Source organism: Dromiciops gliroides, chromosome 3, assembly GCF_019393635.1.
Source record: "Dromiciops gliroides isolate mDroGli1 chromosome 3, mDroGli1.pri, whole genome shotgun sequence".
NCBI classification, from domain to species: domain Eukaryota; kingdom Metazoa; phylum Chordata; class Mammalia; order Microbiotheria; family Microbiotheriidae; genus Dromiciops; species Dromiciops gliroides.
In genome coordinates, this window is record NC_057863.1 from 282,388,182 (window position 1) to 282,412,065 (window position 23,884).

Here is a 23,884-nt window from a genome sequence, read left to right on the forward strand (position 1 = left end):
CCAGACTATATCTAATTATATTATATCTATTTATATTATATCTAATTATATTATCTATCTATTTAATTATATCTATTAGACTATATCTAATGTACCTACCTAGTTCCCCTTCAGGATTAGTATAGGACCTTAGAAATGGAGATCACATTCAATCTGTTTGTTTTCCACATAAAGAAACTAAGGCACAAACTGCATCAGAGCCACACAGGCAGTAAATAGTATAGTAGAAGAGCAGGTCTTCAGACTCTGGCCCAGAACTTTTTCTACTATGCTGTGGAGTTGGCTGATTCTGGCTAAAATACAGATTAATAAGATGTTTGCCTAGATTTTATCCCGTTTCTTCTCTCTTTAAAATTATTGGTTTATTACAAAGGTTCCTAAGGGTTGTTTTTGTTGTTGTTGTTTGTTTTTGTTTTTGTTTTTTTCTTGTCATGGATCTCTTTGGAAGTCTGGTGAAGCCTATGCAACCCTTCTCAAAATAATGGGTTTTGTTTGTTTGTTTTTGGGGCAATGAGGGTTAAGTGACTTGCCCAGGGTCACACAGCTAGTAAATGTCAAGTGTCTGAGGCTGGATTTGAACTCAGGTCCTCCTGAATCCAGGGCCTCTGCTTTATCCACTGCACCACCCAGCTGCCCCAAAATAATGTTTTTAAATACACAAAACAAAACACATAGTTTACAGATCCAATGCCAAGAGCTCGGCCTATTTCATTCCAAGTTTCATTTTATACTTTCCACCTGTATGACACAGGTGGGCACTTTTTGTTTTGCTGTCTATAAACATTATTCTTTGCTGGCCATTCAATTAGCTAAATTAAGTTTTCCCTTCGTTTATAGAATATTAAGTGGGTTTGGCAGTGATGGATGAATTGGGAACTGTTTCTTTCTTTCTTTCTTCCTTTCTTTCTTTCTTTCTTTCTTTCTTTCTTTCTTTCTTTCTTTCTTTCTTTCTTTCTTTCTTTCTTTCTTTCTTTCTTTCTTTCTTTCTTTCTTTCTTTCTTTCTTTCTTTCTTTCTTTCTTTCTTTCTTTCTTTCTTTCTTTCTTTCTTTCTTTCTTTCTTTTTTCCCCAGGGAACTGTTCTGATAATAATCTGAACAAATGTTCCCAAAGAATAACAAATGGTAGGTGCGTTTTTTTATGCCTATTGGTACAAGGGTTTTGATTGTACATGCTCATAAACCTAAGAAAGACAGAAAAGTTATTCCAACAACATACTACTTAAATACACTGTCCTTTGCATGGGAACTCAAGATGCAAAATATTGAAGAAGGAAAAACAGCACATAAGAATGGCGGTATATATTTAATTTTCTATTGACACAGACTTGGGAAGGGTGTGGCGTGTCTTCTTTTCCAAGAAGTAATATCCTGACAACAACCGATATTACTGTAGAATAAAATCGAGTCTATTTATTTGGTAGATCAAATCCTACAACTTATCTACATTCTTAGTGACAAGAGCTTTGACCTGCAAGGTGGGAATGGAGAGTGACAGCCAGGCAGGGATCTTTTTCACCACCAATGACTTTATATTGTAATCCACGAATCTGGAGCCAATGTTTATACCTTGGGGGCTCCGTCCCTCTTTTTTCTGCCCCCATTGATGGCGGCCTCCATCTCCGGTAGGCCGCTGGGGGCCCCAGATCCCCTGTGTCGGCCTGAAGCAATAGATAGGGCTGGAAGGGAGGAGCGCGGGGAGGAGAGGATGGGGGGGGGGGGGAAGAAAAGAAAACGAACAAAACAAACGAAAGTGCTCCTAGTTTGGACAGAGGAGCGCAAACCACAACAAACAGTGCCCCCCGCCACACACACACACACACACACACACACACACACACACACACACACACACACACACACACAGTCTCACCCCCGCTCGCCCTCGCCCCGGGCCCCAGGCTACCACCCACCTGATTAGGGGTCCCAGCTGCAGCATGTGCAGCAGCAGCACCAGCGGCCGGTCCCTTTTCAGGTCTCGGTGGATGAAGATGAGCGTGAACTGCACCAGCACGCAGGGCAGCAGCGAGAAGAGCAGGGTCAGCGACAGCCAGATGCGGTCCCCGGCCGAGCTGTAGGTGCTGCTCAGGTACAGGGCGGTCACGGTCTCGGCCACGAATAGGAACACGGACACCAGAACGGAGCCGGGGAATTTCATCTCCACCCCCTCCCGCGTAGTCACCGGGCCACCACCGCTGCCGCCCCCCGGGCCCGCCCGCCCGCCAGCCTGCGCTGGTTATCTGTGAGCGCCAGCGGCGGGTGGGAGAGGCGGCTGACAAGTGCCTGATAGGTCCATCGCTCGGTCCCTGGCGTTCCCTCTCTGCCGGCTCTTGCTCCCTGCCAGCCGCGGCGCTGATCCCCCCTGCAGCGGAGCCTGGGAGAAAAGGCAGCTGCCCGGTGGAGGCAGACACGCCTGGCCTTGATCACCCGGCCTGTTTGCCGCAGCTTGGCTGCCCAGTCCCTCTCGGGGAAGAAGAGGGCGGGGAGAGAGGGCAGCTGCGGTGCGCCGGCCTTGGCCCCTACTCAGACCTGGTTGGGCCCATTTCCAAGAAAGTGTTAGTTGGTTTGTTGTGAGCCTGACCTAGCGCTGCAGAGGGAGATCTGAGCGCAGCTGACAGGTGGCAGCCTTGAGAGGAAGGGGGTGGGGAAACAAAAGGGGCGGGGATTCAGGTGTCCCCCTCGTGGTGGCACTCCCCAGGCTTCACATTTATTTTTTAAGGTTCACATTTGCACCTCTGGGCTCACTTCCAACCCTGGCGCATCAGAAACCCTTCCAGGATCTAACTGGGCCAAGAGGAAGCACAGGGACTGTGAACTTCATTTCTCTCCAGAGCCTCTGAGGCAGCCTACTTTTAGAGTCCTTAAATAGTCATGCTAGTGCTGGTCAAATAAATCAGTTCATCCCCTGGGTCCTAGAGTTCCTTATTGAAGCTCTAGGGAGGGAGGCCCTGCGAGGAGGCAGGGACAGGCTGTCAGGCCTCCATTATTGATGTTCAGGTCTTAGATGAGCACTATGAACCCACTCTCCTCATCTTGTTTTGAATGGAGCATTGTCTGTGCTTCAGAAGAGCATTCGGCTCTTTGTGCTGACAACTCTTGAGCAGCTGAGCTGCGATGGCACATAAACAGTCATGGAACCCTTGTGCAAGGAAGAGGATGAAACTACCAAGGTGATGGAGGCAGAACGGGAGCCCAGCTCCTCAGAAACAGAAGATGATGGCAATAGACATGGCTTTCTTGTTCTCAGCCAGGAGGATTCTACCATGATTCTATAGACATGTCAGGAGATCATGGAGCTGGATGGAAATAGCTTTGCCCACTGTCTATACTGGCAACATTGGTGACAATTGCTATATTGTTCAGGTGTCACCCCCGAAGTATTCATTTGCTAGAATGAGTGAACCAGGAAGAGGAGTGAACCAGGAAATGAGAGGAAGGGGGTGGAGGAACAAAAGGTGTGAGATCCTGTGGGAGCTTCATTCCTGTGGACCTGGGTCTCCCATTGTGCAATGTGCTGTCCTGATCCTTATGTGGTCATCATGAGTGCTGAGGGTCATGTGACTGTTCCTTCTGAAAAGTGACTCCTATGGGGATAGGAACCATCGCCTGGCTCTTCACCAGCCCCCTTTGCATCACCAGTCAAAGGTGAATGTCCTCTGTGTACTGGGATGTCAACGGGATGTTCAGCACTGAGAGCAGAGCAGCTGGGTCTGGGGATGAGCTGGGAGATCTATAAGCTGAGGGTCTGGGACTTGAGATCAGCCCCTAGTGGATGATAAAGAGGAGATGTTGTATGGAGACTCCAGTTTTCCGTTCATCCCTGGCAAAGAAGAGGCTGGAAGGAGCAGTCTCCCAGCTAGGACCCTCTCCCACACAGAGCAGAGCTTACCCACTGGTGTGTGCTAAGAGACAGTGGGCCATGAGAATCTATCAGCTCCCAGATTGGCACCCAGGTTGGTGCTTCTAGTGAAGACTTTCCCTACTGGGCAGTGGATACTAGTAAACAGGTAGCTCCTTTGTACAGCCAGCCACCCAGGGTGACACCAAGAAGGAAGAGGTGATAAGATAAAAAGAACTTCCTCTTGCTAAGGGGGTATTACTGGTTGCCACATCTTTATTTGTTAGTACTGTAGACCAGGAACTGTCCATCTATGGGGCCTTTGCCAGCTCACCCAGAGCAACCTAAAAGTGTGATTCAAAAAGGTTCCCCCAAACATCAACTTCAGGGAGAAGTCAAGGTCCTCAAGGAAGAAGTCCAGAAAGAGTTGGGATTGAAGAGGGGCTGGTGCTCAGGACCATGTGGCCTGGTCCCATTACTCTGCAGATATTTGTGGTCATTCAGGGGTATTTATCTGTGGTCCCCTGCACTGCTGATTGCTGGTGACTGGTTGGAGAGCCCTTCACTTGCACCCTATGAGTACTGATGGCTCCATTGAATGTTTTGCTCCTTTTCACAATGTCAATTCTCCAAAGGGATTCTTGTACTTCACCAGACACAGGGAGCTTTGGATCAGTGTGGTCCCAGTCTATTTTGTCCTTTAATGCTTCCTGGCCAGTAATATTCCATTGTGATGCACAGCTTACTATGTTGCCTATCCAGTGGAGTCCAAGGTCTATGCTGTGGCCATCAGCACCAATGCCCTATGCACCCACATTTTTACACGGCAGGCAAGGAGAAGGAATTTGAGACCATAGAGAGAGATGAAGGACGTGTCCACCCCTTGCAGGAAGCCTTCTCTATCTAGCTTCTCTCTCTAGTCATTTGGGAGGCCAGTCCCAATGCCACAATTGAGCTGAAGGAATGGGAGCTTGTGAGCTGCTTGAAGCCAGGGCCCCTTTGCATCGAGGAGACTGTGTGTGTGTCTGGCCTCAAGGGCTAGCGGTTGCTGGAACCTTCCTCCTGCAGGAGAATCACGTGCCATGGTAAAATTCTCATTATGGGCATGATTGAGGTCGTTGCAGAGCCAGGAAGTCACTGACAAAGAACAAGTTCAAAATGCTGTATGAGTAATAGTCAAAGGACCTGGTGACAGCTCTCTATCAGTGCAGTGGTATCGACCACTGGCCCAAAGATCTTCCTGTGGAATTTTTAAGTCAGTGAGCTGATGGGTGGGACTTTCATCAATGCACAGCTATACATTTACCAGATGATCAGTGTAAGAATTTCATCTTGGCAGCTGATGTAATAAAGAGCATTTCTCTGTTTCACTATTAGGAGGACAGTAAAACCCTGAGCCTGGTGTCCTGGGATACCAAACCCCTGGAGGTGTATACAGTGTGGATTTCATAGTAGATAGTGCTCAACTTGACTTTCTGGTGTCAGATTGGGACAGTAATCTCATGGTGTACATGTGTCTGCCTGAAGCCAAGGAGAGTTTTGGGGAGATGCAGCTGCTGCAACAGGTAAACTTCCACGTGGATGCCCATGTGAACAAATTCTAGAGGATGCCATGCTGGGGGGAAGCTGAAGGCCCAGGAGGCAATCCATTGTCTGGGAGAATAAGCATATCACATGGTTTGCCACATTAGACGATGGCATTAGGCTCCTATTGCCAATGCAGGAGAAGACATACTGACAGCTGCTGATGTTGCAAAATGCCCAGACCACTTGGCTGCCTCACTATGCTGGCCCAAACTCCTGTGCCTTTCAGATGATTCATATTGACTGTCATATTCTACAGAATGCTGTACTCAATGTCCTTGATTAGGAACTCTTTAATCATTTTCTCTACCTTAGCACCATGGAACACAGAGAGCTCAACAAGAAGATTGAGACCACACTTGACATTATTTTGGATGACCTGTTGGAGATTGATCATGTTACAACTCATTTCTAATTGCCCCTATCCCAAATACACACTTCTGGATAAAAAGGAAGGAAGGAAGGAAGGAAGATGAATGTCTTTAGTCACTTTGTTGGTACTTATAAGGGACTTGTGGCAAAAATCAAACCTTCATAAGAAGAAATAGGGTATGGAATATATTCATGCAGATCTTTCAGCCTGTTTCTTGTCTTTTATCTTCACTGTTTCCTGTCTAATCTAGCATTCATTGATCTGCCAGAGTCATTCTTCTTTGGCAAAGATCTTCTTTCACTAAAAAATTTTCAGTGTCTTCACAATGTCCATGAAGTAATACTCAAACTCCTCTGTCTGACATTGAAGGCTGCCCACAATTGAGCAATACCCTACCTTTCTAGAACTTAAATTACTCTCCATATATAAACTGAACTTCTCTTCCTCCTCATTCCATCTTCATCCCAGCCTCCTAAGTTTTTCCCCATTGATGTCTGATCAATTCATTTTTGATATCTCCTTTCCCCTTTTGTCTACTGAATTCTTAAAATTTTTTATTGATACTATGTTTTTATACCAACTTCATTTCTCAATATAGCCTTTTCCCCTCCCCAAACCAAGGAGCCACCCCTTATAACAAAAAAAGGAAAGAACATTCAGACATTATATATGGTGGACCACTTCCATAGTTTCCCACTTCTTCAATGAAAGAAGAGAGGAACATCATTCCATCTTTTCTTCATAGTCATGTTTGTTTTTTATAATCAAAAAGTATTTAGTTTCCATCTTGTTCTTTCCATTTATCTTGTTGAAGTCATTGTCAATTTTCCTGATTCTGCTTACTTAACTGTTTTAGTTCATATAAGCCTTTCCATGCTCCTTTGTACTCTTCATATTCATCATCTTGCAGAACAGTAATATTTCATTTCATTCCTTTCCTACAATTTGTTTAGTGATTCCCTTCTTAAATTCCAGTTATTTGATACTGCAAAAAGTGCTGCTATATTCTGGTGTACATGAAACATTTTCTTTCTTTGATCTGCTTGAGGTATATGCTTAGCATGGCATATGAAGATCAAAAGGTATAGACATTTCAGTCATTTTCTTAGCATAGTTCCAAATGGCTTTCCAGAATGGTTGGACCAATTCCTAGTTCCATCAATAATATATAGCCTGACTAGAGACACGTTAATGTACTATTGTTGTAGTTGAGAAGTTATACAACCATGCTGGAAGCCAATTTGAAATTATACCTAAAAGTCATTAAACTGTGTATACCTTTATTCAGTGATACCAGTACCATGCATTTCTCCCCCCAAAAATTAAAGACAGAGGGAAAGGATCATATGTACAAAAATATTTATAGCATCACTTTTTGTTATAGCAATGAAATTGAAGGAAAGTGAATGTCCATCATTTGGGAAACAGCTGAACAATTATGGTATACAAATGTAATAAAATATATTATTATACCAAGAGAAATTACAACAGGGAACAATACAGAGAAACCTGGGAGGATTTGTATAAAATGACAGAAAATGAAGAGAACAGAACTAGGAGAGTACTTTATACAATGACTTTAACATTATAAAGAAAAGCAACTGTGAAAGTTTAAGAACTCTGATAAACACAATGACTGATTAGAACTCTGGGAGTCTGATAATGACTCATAGTTTTCATCTTGTAGCAAGAGAAGTGACATACTAGAGGCACTGAATCAGAACTATCCATTTTTCCATATGGGCAATTTGCAGATTTGTTTTGTACAACTATATTTATTTGTTATTAGGTGGTACTTATTTTTGTTTGTATAGATGGCAGTAGGGTGGCATAGTGAATAATTGAAATTGCTTTCAGAAAGACTGAAGTTCAAATCTTACCTCAGACACCTATTAGCTGTATGACTCCAGACAAATCATTAACCTTTGCCTCAGTTTTCCTTTAATAGATGTTTTCTGGCAAATACAATGGAATTGACTCAAGTCTCTGAGTCTCTGGCTTAATGAAATCTAACCACAACATTTTACACATGCCTAGAATGTTTTTGTTTGTCCTTCGTCTTTGAAGAGGACCGTGGCATTGGCTAGAATGTTAGTTACCAAGCAAACGACCACAAGGATAGAAACGTTTTCATATTCAAGAGTTTCTTATTTTTTTAGTTACACTATGGTCATTACATTTCCCATTTCAAATACAGGAGTTTTATCTTATAACATTCCTTTTAATGATATGAATCCATCAGCTAATGCTTAGCAGCCTCAAAAGAAGTAGTTGATAGGTTCTCGCCATATCATCCTACCATGACAGACAGTCTGGTTACAAAGGCTAATATTGTTTAAAGGGCCATAAGGAAATACTGTTCTCACTGGAGCATACCATCCTGATAATTGTTCCTGTGTGGCAGCCTGAAGCATGATTCCCTTTGTGTAACCACTACAGATTTGATCCTTTTATTTTGAGAACTCTCTTTCTTGATTATGGGATAAGTTTAAGAAGAATTCTGATCATTTCCTTTTTAAAAGTGATCTAAAACAGATATAAAATGAGAGTTTGATTGTGAACCAATAAAAGGTATGTAAATTTATTTGTCTTAGGCCACACATTGGATGACCCAGTTAGGTCTATGAAGTTTTGGGGGTGGGTAAAGTCAAGAGCTAAGGTACAAGGCCCCACTGTTTACTGGTTTACTAATGTGTCTTCATGAAGACTAGCAAATCACCAAACTATGCAGCAAGGTAGGTAAGGTATTATCAATGCTGAATCTTCATCACACTTAGAACTGTCAGATTAATATTGCTAAAACATCTTCGATGGCTCCCTAGTGCTTCCACAATAAAATACAAAATTCTCAGCATAGCATATGAGGACTTCTAAAATAAGGCCCTACCACCAACTTTTCCAGTCTCATTTCATATTACTCACCTTCATGCACTTGCTATTCCCCTATGATTGCTCTGCTACCAATTTGCCTAGATGATCCCCCTATCAGAAATGTCCTTACTTCTTCACCTCTGCCTCTTAAAAATCCTAGCTTTCTTCAGGACATGGTTCAGATGCTATCTCTTACAGACTGCCTTTCCTGATCCCAGCCCCCAAAGAAGTTAATGTTCTCTTCCTCTTGAAATTACTTATGTTATTTTCTATTTACTTTCCATGTACTCACCTGTATACATGTTGTGCCCCCCGCTCCAGTAGCATGCAAGTTCTTTGAGGGCAGGCACTGTTTTATTCTTGTCTTTGCCATATATATGGGGATAGGGATTTGGATCTGTGATAGGGGACTCTTGAGTGAGAAAAGCTTCCTCCACCCATGCAGGTTAGTATCATCTGTGCAACTGATAGTAGTAAAGGACTGCCCAAAGCATGAAGAGGTTAAGTGACTTGTCCAGGGTCACACAGCCAGCATATGTCAGAACCCAGGGCTTTCTGGTTTCCAGGCCAGTTCTCTATCCACGAGGCCATGATGCTTTGTATAGTGGAGGGTTAATAAATATTCGCTGAATAGAATTGTAGGTATAAGATGGATTTTAGAAGGAAGAGGCCTACAATTTATTAACACAGAGAGTTTCCATATTTAAGGTTAGACTTTATTTTAAGGCAAAGGATCATCACAGGTTTTATATTAACAAGGTGGCTGTTTGTACATGTGGGTGTTTCACTGGTAAGCCAACATTATAACACTGCTTTAAATACTATAAACTCCAGATTCTACTGGGTTATTATTTACAGTACAAAATGAGTACAGAAAACACATAGGAAATATCACAGTGTTTTAGAACATTGTAACAGCAGTTTGTGAAACATTAAGGTGCATTTTCTGTAAAAGCAGAATTAACCTTGGTTCTAAAGAGACTATATCCTACTATGGCTGGGAGCAAACATTACAATTAGAAGGGAAATAATATTAGACTGTAGCTCTCACTTTCTTATTCTGTGAGCAATCAATACAAGAACTTAGAATGTGATTGGCATTTTGAAGTTCATTCTTTCAGAAATGCACAAGTAACTGTGCCCTTGGACTCATGTCTATATTTATACCTTTATGGGGTTTTTTGTCCTTGAATATGTATCTGCTAGGTTCATTCTCCCCCACCCTCACCCCGGCAGACATGTCTATTTAATTTCATATACAATTCATTGCATTTCTCTGATAGGATAGAAATACTGAAGAAGTTGTATTATATTAGGATCTGGACAACAGACCTCTATGAACCTTATATTTTAAAAAATTGATATATCAACATGTTACATTTCAGTATACTTGAGACTACTGCTGTGTTATAAAAGACAACTTATTCAGCAACTTATGGTGTTGTGGAATATATGAAAGGATTTGGAAAACTGTCTGTGGTATTTGGACCTAATTGTTTATGTCTATTTTTTAATGTACCCCAAAGTACCCAGAAACAATTTGTTGAGTTATCAACATAGCCTGGGGCCTTTTGCTTTTACAAAGAGGCATTTGTGGAAAGAGTACGTGCCATTTACCTTGCAAAAAAGTCATTGAAAATTTGAATTTAGGGGGCAGCTAGGTGGCACTGTGGATAGAGCACCGGCCCCGGAGTCAGGAGTACCTGAATTCAAATCTGGCCTCAGACATTTCACACTTACTAGCTGTGTGACCCTGGGCAAGTCACTTAACCCCCATTGCCTCACTAAAAAAAAAAAATTAAAAAAAAAAAAGAAAATTTGAATTTATACAGTGCAGAACCAGTGTTAGATTTAGCATTCTAATGTGCATTAGTAAGATTTTAAAGTAATAGCTAATTCTTTTCTTTTTTTGCTGGGCAATAAGGGTTAAGTGACTTGCCCAAGGTCACACAGCTAGTAAATGTCAAATGTCTGAAGCCGAATTTGAACTCAGGTATTCCTGAATGCAGGGCCGGTGCTTTATCCACTGTGCCAACTAGTTGCCCCTGTAATAGCTAATTCTTATGATTTGACTACTTATTGATTGCTTCCACAGTCATGTATGTATGTGTCTGTATAGGTATACATATATAATTATAGGTACGTATGTATTTTATTAAATATTGTTAATTTTGACTTGTGCCCCAATGCAGATATATTACAAGGGATCTCATTTTATCATGAATATTATTGTTGCTGTTGTTAAGTCATGTGAACAGTCATGTTAAAAGTAATTTTCAGATATGTCTAGGTATGTTAGTAAGACTACAAATTTTTCTTTTATAGTCACATGGTAATTAATTAACTGCCTTAGTGTACCACTACTACTACTACATATGATTGTTTGACAAGGTAATAAAACCCTGTTTCTATAATTACTCTTAGTTCTGTAAAAATATTTGTGCAATAAAGCAAATTCTGTGCTATTCTTTTGGAAATTTTCCATTCCTATCACCAGTTAAGATGTAGCATTGCCATACAAGCCCTGAGTATTTCTGGCATATGGCTTTTGGATATAATTCGATTTTAAAATATTCATTTTCTGGGGTTTTGTCAATGTAGGTTTACTACAGCAATCTGAAAGAATATAGCCCTAACTCACCCATTCTTCACACTTGCGATATTAGCTGACGCCTTTTTCACCACTCATTCCAATTTGCAGATAGTAATGGGGATCTGCCCCATCCATCTATTTGAGCAGAAGGCCATCAGATGTTCAAAGATGGAAAGAGTGTTGACTTTAAAAAAAGAATATCATGGTAGAGGTCTCTGTCAGATTGATCCTGGAGCTAATTTTTGCCTTTGGTTGTTACGATCTTACTCCTATGAGGATCTGCATAAAAATGAAATCGAATTGAAGAGCACAAAGTTGCTTACATCTGTTGCTACTTTCAGAAGACATCTGTAACACTGAAAGGTAAAAGGGCTCTCCCCACCAAAAAAAAGGGACAGATCTGGTCATTTAAACAAATCTACTCAGAAGAGTAACTGTTATCCTAATCAAGATCTAACATAGGGAATGCATTTGTCACTGACAAATGGAGATTGTCTAAGGACCCAAAAGACATACCTAAACTCAAGGCAGTGCTACAGCCCCAAATATAACAAAACTTTGCTAATGATTGCCAACAGACATAAGTATTATATAGATCCTTTAGATGAATATCTGTTGCATTTCTACTTCATATAATATACATAATGACAGTGTACCAAAGTAAACACTATAAATTAACATCACAGACAACATATTGCTAAACATCAAAGATGCATTTCACGATTAGATTTGTATGTGCCTCATGTTTTTATTGATATACATTACGATGTTTCATATTTCATGTCCATAAGAAGTTGTCTTTTTCCCCTTGCCACCTTCGCTTTTTAGAATGTTGATATTGCAAAGAAGGAGACATAGAAATATGGGGTTATTTTGGAAATTAATAAAGGCCTATGCCCATAGATCTGTTACAAACATTCAGATGATTCAGCCACATGTATACAACTGGGTATTGCCAGATCTGAAACAAACAAAAGGTACAAAAAAATTTTCTTTTTTGACTGAGAGTAACAAGAAATGATGTTTTGGCTTCTGGGAAAATTGAGGGGTACAAGAGGAAAATTCAATACCTTTCTTTCAGCAATCCATTTGGAAAATCAGTAATAGCTTCCAAGGGTACCTTTCCCAGAAGTTAGGCAAAACTACTGCTGTGAAAGCTAACACAGTCTATTTGTGGGAAATTGCAAGGAGGGGAAGAGAAAAAAGAGGGAGGAGGAAGGGAAATGAATAGAAATCTGAATTTTATTACAACATACAATGGAAAAGCAAATTACGTTCTAAAATGTTCTAGGGATATAATATACTTCACAGTGATGCCTTTAAAACTACAAGACCCTTCCATTTTAAAGGGAAAGGAATCTATGCCCTCTCTAGTGATCTAGAAGGAATGATAAAAGTGAGGTGCCAGACTTTTCTTGTTAATAAAGAAGAGGAAAATAACAGTATGCTCAAAAATGGAGCATCTTCAAAAGTATTTCACATATAGTTGAGAAGTCCGAACTGAAACTATATATTAGGAAGGTCTTGAACTGACAAGTTTCAATGTAGACCCATCCTGTTCCCTTTGGGGCATCTTCTTCCTCTACTTAAAGAAAGCTTAATAGAGTAGATAGATCTACCCTCACTTCACTGGAATGGATAGTCAGATTTCTACAGAAAATATCCTGCATAAGAGTCTAACAAATAGAAGGACCTCAGAATCACTGAGTGACTTTGGGTAAAATCACTTAATCTCTTTGGGACTCAGTTTCTTCATCTGTAAAATATGGGTGGCGATATCTGCCCTGCATTCTTCCCAGGATTGTTATGACCAAATTTGCTAATGTGTATGAAAGTGCCTCATTAATTGTCAAGGGCCAAAGAATATACAAGCTCTCATGAGTTTTAGTATCCTTGAGGGTACCAAGACTGAGACTTTAATTTAGCACATTAAAAAACATTGAGAACTATATATTAAAGTATACTCTATACTGAGGAGATGAACAGTTCAATTTTATTCTCCCATTTGCATGAATTTAGGCCTTAGCAGGAGTTAAAACCACATTTAAACATATGACCTGATAGGGGAAGGGAACAAACACTTGCTAAACATCTACTAGGTTGCAGACACTGTGCTAACCACTTTTACAAATATTATCTCATTTGATCCTCACAACAACCTCATAAAGTAGATGCTATTATTAACCCCAATTTTCAGTTGAGGAAAGTGAAGCAAAGGGTCACACAGCTAGTATCTGAAGTTGGATTTGAACTCTGGTCTTCCTGACTCCTAGCCCAATGTTCTGTCAACTCTGCTACCTTGCTGCCTCAGTAGAATGAGGTATTTTATGTTAAGGTGACTACTAAAATAAAGTCTGTCTCTGTTCTACTCCTTTCTCTTTCTTTCTTTCTTTCTTTCTTTCTTTCTTTCTTTCTTTCTTCCTTTCTTTCTTTCTTTCTTTCTTTCTTTCTTTCTTTCTTTCTTTCTTTCTTTCTTTCTTTCTTTCTTTCTTTCTTTCTTTCTTTCTTTCCTTTTGGTGAGGCAATTGGGGTTAAGTGACTTGCCCAGGGTTACATAGTCAGCAAGTGTAAAGTGTCTGAGGTCAGATTTGAACTCAGGTCCTTCTGAATCCAGGGCCAGTGCTCTATCCACCGTGCCACCTAGCTGCCCCTACTCCTTTATTTCTTGCCTTGTTCAGTCATGTCTGACTCTTTGTGACCCCATTTGTAGTTTTCTTCCCAAAGATACTGGAGTGGTTTGCCATCTCCTCATTTAACAAAAAATGAGGAACTGAGGAAAATAGGGTTAACTGACTTGCCCAGGGTCACACAGTGATTAAGTATCTGAGGGTAGATTTGAACTCACAAAGATGAGTTTTCCTAACTCCAGGTCTGGTAGTGCCTGTGCCACCTAGCTTCACTAAGGATGCAAAACCATATCCAGATTGGGTCAGCACTATAGCTACTAAAGAACTGATAGGAAGCAATCTAGGAGATGTGATTCTAAAGAGAAGGGATTATCATTCAACAGATAAAAGACATGACTAACCAAAAATTTGAACAATCCATATCAAATATGAGAACCAAAGATTTCAAAAGGAACAAAAAACAACAAACCCTATGCATTAGGCACCTACCTATTCCTACTAGCAAGAGAATGACCAAAATAATGAAAACATTTCTTGCCCTCAAAGGTGTTTATATTCTATGAGAAAAGAATTAATTAACTACAAAAGTTATCCACTGTAGAAACAAGAAGTATGCACACAAATGAATTGAAATTATTGCTGGCATTAAATATGGTCAGTAAGCATGGGGATATATATACTCACTGTCAATTCTAACCTTGATTCTAAGAACTGAAAAAAAATACTGGATTTCTTTAATCAGACAATGAGACATTTCCCTATTTCTCTAAACTGTGAGGAAAGTGAGAATTAATCTCACCATTCCACTGAAGAAATTAATTTCCCAATTGCCCAAATTATCTTCTTCTCTACTTTTTTATTAATGGTTTTGAATTCTGTTGTTTTGTTTAAATTGTCCTGATACATTCTTGCTCTGATCGCTCAAATTCTTTGCAAACAGGTGGGGAATGAATCATTAAATACAACAAATAAGCAAATAGATGACAGGAGCACCCTGGGAACTCTGGCATACAAAGTGGGTTTCTCTCCACAGTGAGCCATATTTTTCATGGTTCCTTTTACTTTTTCTGTTTTGATGCTTCTTTGTCCATTTAAAACTTACTAACTCATTTGGATCAGTTCACCAAGGGGAAGCAAAGATCTGAACAGTAAACTAATTATTTGGGGGTAGTATAGACTTACAATTGGATAACTAACCCAGGTCCCCATACAGGGCCATATTAAAGGCTTTGATTACATGTCAGACAAGTTTCTGGCCTGAATTAGCCTCAGCAGCCAAATTCAGTGAATAAGTGTTTTGCTATCCCCTTTCACAGGCACAGTGGGAAAAGGGATAGTATTGTCCAGTACAGTGCCTTGCTTAATAAATACTTGTTGAACTGAATGGAATTGAATGACTTTGCAGAATGTGTGTGCTGCCTTCTGGTAGGTTCTGGTGCAGATGGAATCCTTTGCTACCAAGGAAAAAAAAATATTTGCATTTTAGCAGATCTCTGTCTATGCAGGAATGATTTCTGCCTAATGCAAATATCCTCTGTGAAGGAAGGAAATCATATTTACACTGTGCACAAACAGAACCTCTATGGATGAATGAAAGGTAGTAGGGATGAACTAAAATGGTGTGGGAAGGGATACTTCATCACATTTTCGGACATTCTTTTAAATCCCAAGAGCAGTGCCATGTTTGGAGCATTGCATACACTAAGGAAACTGGCATTTCATGCAGAAGCATCTGAAAGCTTAAATAAACATGGCTTTAATTTCTGTAACTTGTAGAAACACAGCAAAAATTAGATGGATTTTTTTTCCGTTTGCAACATCCATTTACTTGGTTTCAATGAAAAATCATAAGTATAGATTACTATGAAGTGCATTCAAAGCTGTTGTGATTTTGCTGTCTAAAGAAACCAAAATGATTAGAAATGCATCTGATCCAACCCTGGGAGCTCTAGGGCAGGCAATATTAAGAGATGAGTCAAGGAAAGAGCTCAAATTCAGGTAGCACTAAGAAATGCCATTGAACTAATAACTAAACTGCATTATGGGGAATATCAGGAAGGGATATTGTTACCCCAATGGATTGTTTACTTGATCAAGAAATTGCCCTAATAGAGATCACTAATAGGTTCCAGTTAATAGGATTCAAAATGAACCTCTTCCAAAATCAAAACTAAACCACCCATGTTAGAAATAGATAAATCAAGCCTTCCCTGCACTGAATAGTGTACAGCACATGCTGGATAAAACTAAAGTGGGAGAATGGATGATGTACAGCTTTATTTGGGGAAAAGAGATATAATCGTAGAATAGGCTAACTGCCCTCTCAGTAGAATACAAAATACAATTTCATTCCTCTCCAAAATTCCTCACAAATCAGCTTTTAAAATCTTTCATGACTATACTCCTTGAATCTAATATTAGACTTCTTCCTAAAGACGTCTTATAGTTCTAGAAGACACACTGTTACAGAAAAGACAAAGTCTTCAGTTATTAAAATAAGATTGGTCAAATTGCAATATTTTCCAAGCTTAATTTATCAAAGGTCCCTAGGATTAATCTGCCCCATTTTGCCCTTTGGCCTTCATCCTGGCTTTCTTATTTTCTTATTTCTGTACCGTCCTCTGAGTCACACAGGTTTTCCACCTCAGAGATATCTCTGACTCTTCCCCATCCTTCACCTTTTATATGTAGTCAGTTGTCAAATCCTTTCTCTCCACTGTACCCCCCCTTTTTACTCCCCCTGTAACCACCCTAATTCCTAACTTTGTCAACATCTCACCTGGAACATTATAATAACCTCCCTACTGGCTTTCCTGCTTCCAGCTGAGACCTCCCCAGTTCATTCTTCCCATCACCGTCTCATCATTTTCCAATACCATGCTCTGATTATATCTCACTCCTCTACTCAGAAACTTCCTTTGCCCAAAAAGACCATTCTTTCTTGACCCATTGGCCAAAGAGCAAAGGAAATTTAAACTTCTGGCATTTAAGCCCTTAAATAATCTGGCACCAACCCACCTTCAAACCTTTTCTTTCATTGTTTCTTTTCTTGTCCTCCACCTTAAAGGCAGAGTGGATCATCTACTGTCTCCAGTTCTTCTTTCCCTGGTTCCTGTTTCCTATGCTTACTTGCTCATGCCCCTTGCCTAAGCTTTTCGATGTTAAAATCATCCATTTTGTACTTTCTAAAATGGGATGTTTTTATGTTCTTGGGTAGAAGGTTAATCAAAGCTTCATGGGATCATGCTTTTATTTAAAGCTGGAATGGGCTTTATCTAGGCCAACCTCTCCTACCCTGAGAGACAGAGAGAGAGACAGAGAGACAGAGACAGAAAGAGAGAAACACACACAAAGAGAGACAGAGACAGAGAGAAACACTCGATTTAATGATGAGAAAACAAAAACCCAAAGAGGTTAAGTGATTTGGCCAAGCTCACATAGGTTGGGTGATTGATCAAATCCCAGTGATCTAACTCCAAGTCCACTCCTCCCACCCCACCTGGTAAGAGTTTATTCCTTGAAAAGGAAAGGAGATCCTGGCAAACTCATGATTCTAATCTAAATGAGTGAAATTTTTCAAAGAAAAATAACACAATTCATTTGGATCATTATTTTTTATGGAAGTGGTATACATAAAAATGCTTTGGCACACCAGAGTCACACTTTTATTCCCCCAAGAAAAGCCATTTACATGAAAATAAATAATAGTATTCTTTAGAGAGGAATTGTTTTTCTGTCATTCTTATTCCTGGAACTGAAGTAAAGGCAACAAGATAAGTTATTTTATAACCTTGCCTCAGTTTTTTGTTGTTGTTGTTGTTTTTTTACCTTAGTTCCTTATCTTGAAGGAGGGTAGTCAGACAGATAGAAAATGAAATAATGTAGAATTCCAAGCTGGTAGCTTATGAGTAGCTTTCATTAATTTTTTTTAAGTGTTAAAGAAACTATAGAAAGAGTTTGCTTTGATTGAATGCTATTTGAATGTTCTAGAGCCTTCTGCATAACAAGTTTTAGGTTCTGCCCAAGAATTACTATTTCCTGACTCCCCAAAACTGAAACCACTGCTTGAGGTAATGTGTATAGATCTGTGTTTATAAATATGAATATTGAATTATTGACAAGAGAACTACATTACAAATTTCAGGGGGGGTTTGTAATGAATAATAAATAATGAGTAATGAGCAATAAATATTGAAAATATAATAGAGAACAAGTTATTAGAGATGAGACTTGCTTAGAGTTTTTTCTATTAAAAATTAAATAGTCAAGGGAACAAAATACAAAATAAATACAGTAACATAAAGGAAAAGAACACTAAAAGAAACCAATTCTGGAGAAATGTAAAGATCCCTTTTGACCTAAAAGATTAGATAATGAAATAACACCTCCCAGTAGGTAAGGAGCCTAAATGCTGCATATCCTGTCAGGAGGGGTAACTATATGAAACAATTTTGCTCAAATGTTTGCTGGGGGTGCATCCAGTCATGGCTTTGATGTAAAGACAAAAGTCATCTATTTCTTAGGGAAAGAACACGGCACCTTGGAAAGAGACCTGGTTCTGGAGTCAGATCATATAGATTCGAATCCCTCATACTTAGTACCTATATAGCCTTGGGCAAGTCAATTAAGCTTCTAGGCCTCAGTTTTGTCATCTATAAAATGAGGGATAGGAACTGCATGTTCTCTCATCTCTCTTCTAGAACTAAAGCTAAAGTCCCAGGCTCAGGCTAACCTATTAGTTGGGGACAAATGGTTGTATGAATGACTTTCTTTCATATGCTACATCTTATAAACTCCATTTGCACAATTTCAGTATTTTATTCATTTGCATCTCCCCTTAGTGCTATAACACTGAATCTTATACTTAGTATGCTCTCAATTATAAATTTCTAATGTATAGAATCTTGAAAATATAGGTGTGTTTCCAGTGTTCTCACCATCTTACTGTAGAGAATCAATCATCACAAAAGTACATACACAGGCAAATAGAAAAAGGAAAAAAACAATTTATACAATGACACAATACTGCAAAGACAAACAACTCTGAAGGATCTAAGGACTCCGACCAATGCAATGACCAGCCACAATTCTAGGGAACCCAAAATAAAGCACATTAGTCGCCCCCTGAAAGAGAGGTGGTGGATTCAGGGTACAGAATGAGACATTTATTGGACAGAGCCAATTGAGGATTATTTTTTGCTTGACTATGCATATTTGAAAGAGTTTTTCTGTATTCCCCCTCATCCTCACGATGGTAGAGGGAGGTGGGAAGGAGAGAAGATAGATTTTTTTTTTTTTTGCTTTAAAAAAAAAACAAATGACAAAGTACATGGGCACATTCAAAATCCTGTAGTAGCCTACAGTGTTTTGCAACCAGGTCTGTACCAGAACTGTTTTAAGATTCCTCTCCATTCACAGCAGGGTTTAAATTTCTCTGACAGCCTGTCTTTAAAGCTCTGAAGCAATTCACCTATTGAATAGATGCCTGGGGAGAGAAGTGAAACAGTCTAAACTATTAATTTTACCGAGAGCAATGTTTTATCCAGGTTGGCCATGTGAAATCCCTTTTGGTCTCTGACCAAGATATTGGGCCAGCAGTATCCTAGCAGAAACTGACAAAAATATGATCCTGTAGTTGATTACCTCAGTATTGAGGTAGGGGGGGATTGACCAGTAGTTTTAAAATTCAGCTAATACCCTAAAAGACATTACATTCTTTAAAACATTCTTTAAAAAATAATTCCTATGCTTCATGTCCACATCATTGTCCCTGCAAATTAATCCATATAATCACCCCCTGGAATCCTTCTCTTTCAAAGGTCACCTCAGATGCCACCTTGTTCTTGATTCTCTGAGCTAGAAATAATCCTTGCCTCTTCTAATCTCTCACTTCATCCTGCTGGATTTCCTCAGTGTAGTTACTGATAGTTTCATTTGCATTATAGTTACTGTGTACAGTTTCCATCCCCTGTACTAGACTGTAAATTCCTGAGGACAGGGACTGAGGTTTTTCTTTTTTTTATCTTTGCATTCTAACACCTAGCATGGTGCCTTGCACAGAGTAGAAGCTTCACAAATGTTAGTTGAAATAAAATTCAATTACTAGACAATTCAGTTAACACATCAAAACAGAGAAAAGTACTTGACGGTGACATTTGCTACATTTGCTAGGCTAAAGCATTTTATGTGCATTTCTATTTATTTTAATTGAAAGGGAAAGGGATAGAGGAAAGATAGCTATGAGGTTGGAGGGAACTTAACATCTCTGGGTTTAGAATTAATTGTGAAATAGTTTCTTCAAAGTGCCTGAGACAATGGCATAAATTCAGGCTCTGGGTAAACTTATCTATCCCATAAAAATAACCTTTCCATAAATATAGATCACAAGACTTAAAACAAGATTTTGTCTTTTCACCCATCAGAAAGCATTAACCCTTTTCAAAGTTTTCAGCTCTAGAAGTCTTTGATTGTCTTTGTTCTTGTTCTTGAATTTAAGGGTAGGGAGCTTAGTTTAGTTCTCTTTCCATCTCCACAGCATCCATGTTTTTTTATATTTTCATCTTCCATAATCATTTTTCCTACACTACCAACTGAAAACTAATTCATGTTTCTTTCCCTTTTCCTCACCTCTGGTCTTTGTTCCTTAAAACAGAGAAACTTCTAAGCTTTTAAGAAATGTAATTTTTTAAAAAAGATACATGTTTCCCTCTCAAGTCTAGAATCATTTGCCATTTTCTGAACCCCCAACATGCCTCTCTCCCTCCCACTTCTGCCCCCACCCCCCACCCCAGCAATGTTAAGGCTAGTGGTAGTGATACCGCTATGTCTGGCTTATGTATAAATTGCCTTCCTTGTTTGTTAAAGGAAAATCCCAGATGCCTTTGCATGGCTGCACCGGTGACTGTCATCTTCTAAACAAACACACTGAAGAGAGGGAATTCAGCCTCACCAGGCTGCAGCAAGTCAATCAGGAAACACACAGTTCCCGAAAAGCCTTCATACAGACTGTAGATGCTTTCCAGTACACGGGAACCTGCTTTGAACTCTTCTGTAAACAAGAACTCTGCAAACCTGAGAGAGAAAGAAAACAAGAAAGCACCGATAGTTTGCTAATGATAATTTCCACATTATAAGCCTTTGAGTTATCTGTTTCATCTACCCACTCGGTGTAACATCCAGTGAGTTCCAGTTTGATTATTTCCTTTCCATAGAGATGAAGAAGCTGTTTTTTCTTATAAAATCAGGGTTTGACACCATTACCTTTGCTTCAACTTAGAAAAAAAAATAGAATTGGAATTGTGCAGATAAAATGACTGAAACAAGTGATTCCGTGGATATAGTACTGGACCTGGAGTCTGAAAGACCAGAGTTCAAACCCAGCTTCAGACAAGTATTAGTTGTGTAATCCTGGGGCAAGTCTCTCCTAACCCCAGGTTCCTCATCTATTACCTGTGGATAATAACGTCGCCCTCTTGGGGTTATTGTACCAAATGAGATATTTGTAAAGAACATTTCAAATCTTTAAGTGCTACATAAATGCTAGCTATTATAATAATAAGGAAAGGGATCAGGAAATGAAATACTATGAAGTTGCAGGGAATTTAATATTTTGGGGTTTAAACTTAATTGTGAAATCATTTCTTCAGAGAGCCCAAGACAATCATATAAATATAGGCTTCAGGCAAACATATTTATTCGGTAAAAATAACAAATGATAGTAAGTATAGGATATAAGCCTTAGGACAACCAAGATTTTGCCTGTTTCTAAGGATATTTGCTAAATGTTGTCGTTGTTGGTTGTGGTGATGATGGTGATGATCTGTCCAACCCTTTTGACCAAGAGATTACCTAAGGAGGTCATTAATTAAAAAAGAAAAACCCTATATACACCAAAATATTTATTGCAACATTTTTTTGGTAGTAAAGAAATAGAAACCAAATAGATGCCCATTGTTTGGGGAAATGCTAAACAATATATGAATATAGTGGAATCTTACTGTACAAATATGAATAAAAAGAACCATAGAAAGCATTACACAAACTGATGCAGAGTCAGGAAAATAATATTCACAATTATTATAACAATGTAAATGAAAAGAATAACCAACTACAATAAAAAAATTGGAAATGAATGTTGTGGAGAGCAAGCATGGACTCAAGAAGAGATATGAGAAGAAACCGCCCCCTACTCCTCTTTGAAAGGTGGGAGTCCACAGGTGTGGAATATTTTACACATCGCTAGGTTTTTTTCAATGCATGGATCAGTCTTGCTGATTTTTTTCTCTTCTTCCTTCTCTCCCTTTTCCTCAAATATATATTTGTTTCCTTTGTTGTTCCTCCCTCCCTCCTCTCTCTCTCTCTCTCTCTCTCTCTCTCTCTCTCTCTCTCTCTCTCTCTCTCTCTCTCTCTCTGTCTTTCCCTGCTTCTCTGTCTCTGTCTGTCTTTCTCTGTCTCTGTCTGTCTGTCTCTCTCGGAAAAAGAAAGGGAAAGGATACAAGGAGAAATTTAGGCAATGTAGAAACAAAACATATCAACAAAATTTTATTTTTAAAAAAAGAAGTTCCAGATCACTAAAGATTTAGAGGCAGAAATGACCCCAGAGATGATCAAGTCCAATCCCTTCATTTTACTTTTGAGAAAACTTAGGCCCCCAAAAGTGACTTGCCCAAAGTCACTCAGGGAATAAGTAGCAGAACTGGGATATGAACCCAGGTCCTGTGTCTTGAAATCCAGCACTCATTCCTCTGTCTAATAATTTAATAACTGCTGATATGTTTTATGACGAACTACAATTTTGTCAAGAAAATTCAAAGTAATTTTTGGGCTTACAAAGCAAGGCTGTTTGGCATTCCATGAGGACTCTTCTCTCCACAATTGAAACAAGAAGAGAAAATAAGTAGCCATAGTTTTGTTCCCCCCAGTAGAAGTGAATATTACAAAAGTTTCTTTAAAATAATATTGTTTGAAAACAGACTAAAGCATGCTATTTTTTACTTTCTTTCATTTTTTTCTTTTATTCAAGGTTTCTTGTACAAAATAAATAATATGGTCATGTTTTACAGAATTGCACATATGTAACCCATATATGATTGCCTACTGACTCAGGGAGGGGTAGGTGAGGGAGGAAAGGAGGGATAAAAATTGGAACTCAAAACTGTAAATCAAAATGTTTATTTTTTTAAATTTAAAGAAAATAAAGAAAGAAAAGTTTCTCTAAAAACAAATTTGTTATGTTCCCCTGGGGACAGTTATCATTGGCCTAGACTTCCTTTGTAGTTGACAGGGAGTCCCAGTAATGAGAAAATGTTCCAGATTGTAGTGTAGGTTCTATTCTTCAATAGATAGAGATGCATGCCCTTTAAAAGAAGGCAAATGTTGTGGCTTATTTATGGCATCAAATTTTGTTGTTATTGAGTCATTTCAGTCATGTCCAACTCTTTGTGACCCTATTTGGGGTTTTCTTGGCAAAGATGAGAGAGTGGTTTGCCATTTCTCTCTCTAGCTCAAATGAGAAAACTGAGGCAAATGAAGTTAAGTGATTTGCCCAAGGTCACACTTCAGTGTCTTAGGCCACATTTGAATTCAGGTCTTTCTGACTCCATGACCCCGTGCTCTATCCACTGTGCTACCTCGCTACACTTTGATGGCATCAAACACCAACACCAAAGCCAGATAATCTGGATTTTGATTTTTTTTAAGGAAAAAAAATTGTGTGAAAATGTTCCATGATGGAGATATAATCATAAGTGATTCAGTAACTTAATGCTTTTTGTTGTTGTTGTTGATTTCCTGGACCACTTTGCTCTCTATAAAAAAGGGGGGGAAAGGCAATCAATGTATTGGATACTAAGAGATTATGGGAACTATTTTCCATTTAAACAGCAGCTGTTCAAATGTCATGTTGTTTAACAGCTTCATAAGGGGGTATATGAGATTCATTAACTATTCTATCTTGTTAAAGCATTTGGGCTTCCATGAAGGCTACTTAAAGTGAATAGACA

At 39.2% G+C, this 23,884-nt stretch overlaps 2 protein-coding genes and 1 pseudogene across 2 annotated transcripts in view; 1 reads left to right on the forward strand and 2 right to left on the reverse strand.

Annotated features, from left to right (window-relative positions):
- Nucleotides 1–2,774, reverse strand: part of XK (X-linked Kx blood group) — a 48,776-nt gene extending 46,002 nt beyond the window's left edge. Inside the window, exon 1 of the mRNA XM_043996962.1 lies at nucleotides 1,911–2,774. Within this exon, the coding sequence (XP_043852897.1) occupies nucleotides 1,911–2,155 (245 nt within the window). The 5' untranslated portion in view covers nucleotides 2,156–2,774. The remainder of the gene's footprint in view (nucleotides 1–1,910) is intronic.
- Nucleotides 2,775–3,035: 261 nt separating this feature from the next.
- LOC122747478 lies at nucleotides 3,036–5,834 on the forward strand (annotated as a pseudogene).
- An 8,243-nt stretch (nucleotides 5,835–14,077) lies between these two features.
- Nucleotides 14,078–23,884, reverse strand: part of LANCL3 (LanC like 3) — a 105,002-nt gene continuing 95,195 nt past the window's right edge. Inside the window, exon 5 of the mRNA XM_043991162.1 lies at nucleotides 14,078–20,954. Coding sequence (XP_043847097.1) covers nucleotides 20,795–20,954 — 160 coding nt within the window. The 3' untranslated portion in view covers nucleotides 14,078–20,794. The remainder of the gene's footprint in view (nucleotides 20,955–23,884) is intronic.